General features: G+C 31.6%; 2 protein-coding genes across 2 annotated transcripts in view; both read right to left on the bottom strand.

Annotated features, from left to right (window-relative positions):
• LOC115033081 (THAP domain-containing protein 1-like) overlaps positions 1–1146 on the bottom strand; it is a 2484-nt gene extending 1338 nt beyond the window's left edge. Inside the window, exons 1-2 of the mRNA XM_029485055.1 lie at positions 778–1146; positions 5–155 (exon numbers count right to left, since the gene is read on the bottom strand). Coding sequence (XP_029340915.1) covers positions 5–155; positions 778–872 — 246 coding nt within the window. The 5' untranslated portion in view covers positions 873–1146. The remainder of the gene's footprint in view (positions 1–4; positions 156–777) is intronic.
• A 2026-nt stretch (positions 1147–3172) lies between these two features.
• On the bottom strand, positions 3173–3871 carry LOC107884006. Its single transcript, XM_016805231.1, has one exon. It carries the CDS (start codon positions 3869–3871, stop codon positions 3173–3175), a length of 699 nt encoding a protein of 232 aa, XP_016660720.1.
• Between the last annotated feature and the right edge of the window lie 3293 nt (positions 3872–7164).

The following is a 7164-nucleotide window of genomic DNA, read 5'->3' on the forward strand; positions in this document are numbered from 1 at the left end:
GGGCATAGCACCACTGATAAGACGCACTTGGCTGTCGTCCCACTGATGAAGATGTAAAACATGTAGCTTCAAAATGTTCAGAACAGACTCTTTGAAACTGAACATCACAATTTACCAGGTCATTCCGACCAATTAAGGATGCCCATTGATTACACCTAAAACATCACATAATGCCGTATAACTTATATAATTTAATTGCACTTAAATGTTTATAAAAAAAAATGTAACCCACAAGTACCATAAGAACAAACTTTTCTTCGAAAGTCAACAATTCTATAATATTAGGTACCAACATGTCGCGGGCCTGTGGGGTGCCGCGTGGATGAGGAGTCTGAGGTGAGATAACCAAAGTAATGTTAGCACCAAAAAGAAAGAAAAGAAAACACAATTTTGGTGATGTAAACGACACAGGGTCAGTGTTTTATTCAACGTACGAATGGCACCGACACGGTGAATAGTGAGAACACGGTAAAAAAGAAAATAATAGCTTTCCGTATTATATGTTTGTACGCTACACTTCGCGGGGTCGTCGGTTGTCCGTACGTGTGTACCCGGCGAGGTATCGAAAACAAGTTGCTCGTTTTATCCGGTTCGCCGAACGGCCGGCCGACGGTTCCTCGCGCGGGTGTCGCGCGCTGGCGTCGTCCGTCGTCGATTGGCGGTTTGTTTGAGAAGCATAGCGCGGCTTTCCGCGTAAAAGGCTATTTGAATTCAAATAGCTATTACGCGGGACCGCGTCAAACATAAAGAATAATATAAATTACTATTTGTACTTACTCATCAACATTCTTCGGAAACCTGAAAAACGAAACCTTGGATTGTTTCTGTCCACTCTTGTTGTAACAAAACGATGCAGCACATGTCATAACCATGATTATTTTAATTAGTAATAATTACTAATGGATAATGATAATTAACATAAAAAATAATTTTTGAATGCGTAACGCAAAAAATTGTAAGTTAATAGTTGTAGTATTATATTTGTAGGTTATAGGATCAAAAAGTAAACAAACAACAAATGAACAAACCGTTTATTGTAAAAAAAAATCGTTCGTAACAACACTTCTAAACCACCAGGTAATCATTTACAACATCAACACTAAACCACCAGAGATCGCCCACCAAGCAGAGTGTCGCTTCTGTATTGTTCTGTGCCTATATATATAATTATAAATTACAGTTAAAATGACGATAATTTTTGTTATTCTGACTAGATAGTTTTTTCTTGAGGTGTCAAATTTCTGCGATTAAACGTTTGCCAGTTGAGTTGGGTGCCCTTGAGAACCCACGTGACTAAGCCCTCAAGTAACCCACGACTCAACCCAAGCGACCTGAGCTCTTGAAAACTTTCGGGGACCTAGATGCCACGCCAAGTAAGCGTGGCGGCGACCGTTTGTACTTCAATCGATTGGTGTTGGGCGCGGATCGCGGCTTTTAGATCCGCACGGTCGTTATATTTATCAACCTTATTAGAATGCCATGTTCTCGGTCCGGAACTAGAAACGACTTGTACATTGCATATAACGGATATACGGCATCTTGTTTCGTCGCTTATCGTTGCGACAATGTCCGGCTTCATACAAAAAATATATTTAACGTTTACAAGGTACCACGTGCACTAGTACTAATTATTAACAATAAGAAACGACCGTTTAACACCGTGGTTTACACTTTTTTTTTTACACTTAGTGACCTAGTCGACGTTTCAAGGTTTATTTTCTAAAATCTTTAGACGTATACCGGTCTGGTTCTCCTGTCTCTCACCGGTCGGACATGTGCAGGGGAAATGGTGGGCATTTTGGTGGGCTCATTCTCGGATATAACCCTGACGTTTTCACTTGGCGCGTTCTGATCTAACGTGTCCCCCGCGCTCCCTACACTGTTTATCGCTAATGTTTGGTCTAAGTGTCTCTTCCAAATACCCGCCTCCATATCGACCTCAATGACATTTTTGCTTAGTGACTTTGTTACCGTACCTTTTGACAATTTTTGGTCATTATACGGTAGTCGCGCACCGCCACAGTATCCCCTATTTTTAGCTCGTGTTGATGTTTACCGTGGTGTTTAATTTGCGTTGTTTGGCGCTACTGGGTATCAGTGCGTCGAATCATAGAGTAATATAGAGAGGCCGTTTCCACTGAATAGTGATGCGGAAACTGTGGATAATAATCAGTGTCACCACCAATAAAATACAAAAAATTGTACTCGTCATTTTGTATCATAATTCAAGCCATACCATAATGTTACTATGTACAATGTACAATGTTACAATAAATTATGAAACAAAATATGTCAGGAATAATTTAAAATCCTATCTGCTCTTTCTCAGTGGCGGTTTTTAGGGGGGTGGGGGCGAAGGGGGCTCTCACCCCCGCCCCCCTTAGATTTTTTTTGTATGTCCTTTTTTCAAATGAAATTACACTAAATGCTTGAATTGCTTTAATTATGGTGGGGAGGCCCAAAAATAGAAAATAGCCCCCCTTTGATGTTTTATCAAAACCGCCACTACTCTTTCTATATATTCTTTTTTACTGTGTATAATAAATATTTACTACCAACTAATATATTAAATTTCAGATTCAAATACAATCATAAAATTACCGATTGGCGTTTATAAATAAATACAAATACAAAATATTCAATCTGTAAAATATTTATTAACTTTTTTAATCATACTTATTTATAATACAATGTGTTTATTAGTTGTTATTACATTAATACAAAATATGTATACAACACTTTACAAAGAAAAGAAGGTTATTGTCCTTTAAAAATCGTGATTTTGTTATACCACATTCTTAGTGATGGTGTTTCGTTATGGTTTTTTAAAGTGTAATCAATTTTTAAATTAACGTAGGTTGATGTAATTGATTTTATTAATAAAGTTATGTGATCAGTTAATGGACTTCTTGTTTCTTGACTATGAGTTTTTAATGATGCAAACAAGTTTGAGTTGTATAAAAAATGGTTTAAGACTTCTGACTGAATTTGTAATTTATTGACTGCTTTAATCCTATAGCTGTATTTTTTTTAATACTTTTTCATTTTTGAAACAAATATTCATGACGCTGTCACTTGGGTAAATTAAACCACCTCTATCACCAACCTTATTTTTTAGGGTAATAAAAGAGTTTAAAAAACATGCTTTATCAGTAGCACACAATGCATATTTTCAGGTATTACATTTAAGTGTGTTGGTAAGTTTATGAACTACAAATCCAGCTACATAAGTTATAACTTCTTTTGAAAAATAACTAAAAGAATAATCACTATTACTCACAATATAATCATGATCCATTATAAATGAATTTATATTTTGTGAATTTTCTTCCTCCACAATTTTATCTGAATTTATATTTGTTGAATTGTTATTTAATACTGTGACTGGATCTGAACTAGAATAATGTAAAATATCGATGTCTTCTAAAGGTATACAATTGCCAGTATTAAATTGCTTCATGTCAGTGGTTCGTATAACTAATTTTCTATAGGCAGAGCGAAACTGTCTTACTGTTGGGTTATTGTTGAACCCACCATGGGAGCGAATACTACAGAAGAATATTTCTAAATGGTCTTGACTTACTTTATAAGCTTTAATATATGACAGTTTATTAGACTCAATTAATTTTGAGTAAAATTTCAAAAAACTATTTAAAGAAACAATGAAACCTATAAAACCAGTTTTACATTTAGATTCAAGTACAGGTATAAAATTATTATCACTCTCTAAGATTTTAAGACCTTTGATATAAGTACAGAAATGATTTGTGAACAATTTAATTTCTTCAATATTTTCTTTGCAAAGTGCTTTTTTGGATTCAATGCAATTGATAGATCTACTATTTAATATATCAAACACCTTATTAAACATCTCAATAAATGAAATTGTAGCACCTGCATTACTAAACTCATGAATTTTAAGAGTATCTTTGCAAAATTTAAGTGCGTCTGCGACTGATTGACTTAGTAGTTGAGTTGCAAGTTATACTTTCATTTTCTGTTTAAAAAATAGTATATGGTTTTTTCTTAATTTATTAGCTAGGTGACATCCTTCCTGCTCCTGTAAGTAACATAAACGTTGAACATATTCAAAATTAATTTCATTATTTTCATAATCCAAGAATATTTTCTTTTCACCAAATACGTTGCGGACCAATTTGATCATATGTGCTGGATCAAATATTGCTACAATTTTCGAGTCATCATATTCGGAAGCAAATGAAGTATTTAATGCATCAACTGTAAAGTTACAATCTAAAAGCTTTGCAGCAGTTATATTAGAGGAACAGCCATCAAATGTTAAGCTAATAAAATTGACACCAGTGTTAGACAACACATGCAATGCATGACGAACAAGCTCTACTTTTTGTGCACTGTTCAAACTATTTGCTAAAAAGTAACCAATTGGCAATTTCCAATTTTCGTTAATAGAAACAACTAGAAAAACTAAACATTCTTTAGCTACTGCTAAACTGTCATTATCTATTCCACTTCCTATGTCAACTCTACCATAATATTTACCAGTAGTTCTATCATACTCTAGATGTTGGCGTATTGCCATTTCATCCATTATTAATGCACAGAACACAGGATCTGATGAATTCCTCACTTTCAGTTCTAAAAGTTTCAACGATTCCATTGTTAAGCCTGGTTCAGCATTGAAATGACTATACCATTTGCTAAGCGTGCGCGGATGAGGTAATATTGTATTAAATTGATCTCTGACATACTCATAAGCTTTTCCAGAAAAAAAGTGCAAAGACAAAGCAAATTGGCGAACAGCAGGACTATACCTTTTGGGAATTTTTTTACCCAATTTTTTTTTTGTCCAATTAGTAACAAGATCTTTATGCTTACCAAAAGATTCTAAAAGTGAAACACTAGTCTCTTCATCAACAAAATTTTGATTTTTGATGTCATTAATTATGGTTTGCATATTGGCAATTTTTTTATTTTTTCGTCGTATGGTTTGTTGTAAACTCTTTAATTTCTTGTTTTTTATAACTATCTCTTTGGAGAGTTGCCGAACGCTACGTTTCAAACATATACGACGTGGTGTGTCCTCAATAGCGATCTCACTGGCAGCCATTAATGCAGCTTCAGATTTGTTCTAAATAAAATTAATAATAGTAAACAGTAATAATAATAATTTCAACATATATTTTAATTTAACAATTCATATTTATTTATTTATTTAACGCCAAACGGCAATTTATAGATACATTGTAATAGTTAGTAGATTAATAAGAGATGATGATAATGAAATAATATACATGGAAAACATAGTTATAATTATAGACTTAAGTTTAAACTTATACTAAACAGTGTTCAATTAAAAATAGTACATGCTAAGGTAAAATAAAACTAAAGAAAAAAATATTCAGTAGAGATAAATAATAACATAGTTAGCTACAGATCAGGAGCTGTTAAGTAGGCGGCATCTATACAGCGAGAAGCAATATTACCATCATATTTTCATCAAATTTGTCAGAATCAAATGAAGATGTTGATGGCTGATTCACTGAATGTACCTCTTTGGCTTCTATATTTTGTATAGGCAACTAAAAAAATTAAAATAGGTATATTATACTATTATAAAATACATAGTATGGAAATATATAAATATTAAATAAAAATGTCTACACAAGATATTTAATTTTAAATTTAAATTAAAATACTATCATTACCGAAACATTTTTATTTTGCATATTACATTTGTTAATTTGAATATAACTACTAACTTTTGACAAAGTAGATGTTTCATCCAAAGGAAACACACCTAATTCCACATCACTTATTGAAGATACCTAGAAAAGCAATAACATAATAAGTACAGTCATATTATTATTAGAATAGTAAACAATGTACGTAAATTAATACTAAAATAATTATTTACCTTAACAAGAGTTTTATCAAAATGTAAAATATCATTTTTTTTATTTATTGTTTCAGGTACTGTTACTGGTACAGTTTTATGTAGTTTAAGTAAACGATTGTTTTGCCTAAGAAAAATATTATTATTATTAGATTAGTTATATGTATAAAAAAAAATTAATGCAATAATTATTGTAAACTTGCATATTTTATTCGACCGACAACAATTGATGGAAATACATGTTTGTATAATAACTTTCTATGTTGTTTCATTACAAAACATGATTTCTCAAAATGTAATGAACAAATTACACTATATTTGGTCACGTCTTTTGGATTTAGATAGTTTTCTACTAAAAAATTATCCCACTTTTCTCTAATATTATCTTTAGTAGGAAACCTGAAACAAACATTACACTATATTTTCAAACGTCTATATATATATTTTTTAAATCTTAAGTCTTAACCATACCTGTGAAAAGATATATTAGCAGATTTAGAATTTAGATTCTCTGTTCTTCCACATACAAGACAACTAGGCATTATGAGGATTACTACTTTAAAACACGTCTAGTCAAACATAAAAAATAATGAAATCGTAAAATCGTAAAATGTAAACCGAATAGTTTAATCGTGGTAAAACCAGAGTCATAACTCATAGATCGTAATTCGTAATCGTTAACGGATGCAATGTCGCAATCATTATAGAGTATTATAGATAATAATAAATAATAAAAAAAATAATAAATATTATCAATAGTAACTAGTCATAACAAATTATTAATATATTTAAATAAATTAAATAAATTAAAAAAAAAAAAAAGAATAAATAAATATTAAGTAATAAGTAAGCAATAAGCAAAATATAGTTAATAATAGAATTAATGTACGTTATAATAATGATTATGTTTCAGAAAATAGACAAGAGGATAACGAAAATAAAATAATTAAAATAAATATGGGTGAAAACGCACCTGTTAATTTGGAATATTCAATACCTTTACACGCGATTGATTTTATTAAAGAATTAAAAGAAGAATTACTAGATAGTGCACATATTCAGTCAGTACGAGAAGATATGGTATACGTAAGTTGTTTCAGACAACACGTGATAGAGGCAAATGACAAAATGCCATTGCCGTTAAACAATGAAACATTAGATTTAGTGATGACTCCATTAACTGAATATCTTCTACCAATTTGTAATTCACATCCGATTAGATCAATAATACCGATATGTATAGTAATAAGTGAAGAATTAGATCGATTAATTTCTAGACGTGAACTCTC

This window comes from Acyrthosiphon pisum, chromosome X, assembly GCF_005508785.2.
Source record: "Acyrthosiphon pisum isolate AL4f chromosome X, pea_aphid_22Mar2018_4r6ur, whole genome shotgun sequence".
NCBI lineage: Eukaryota > Metazoa > Arthropoda > Insecta > Hemiptera > Aphididae > Acyrthosiphon > Acyrthosiphon pisum.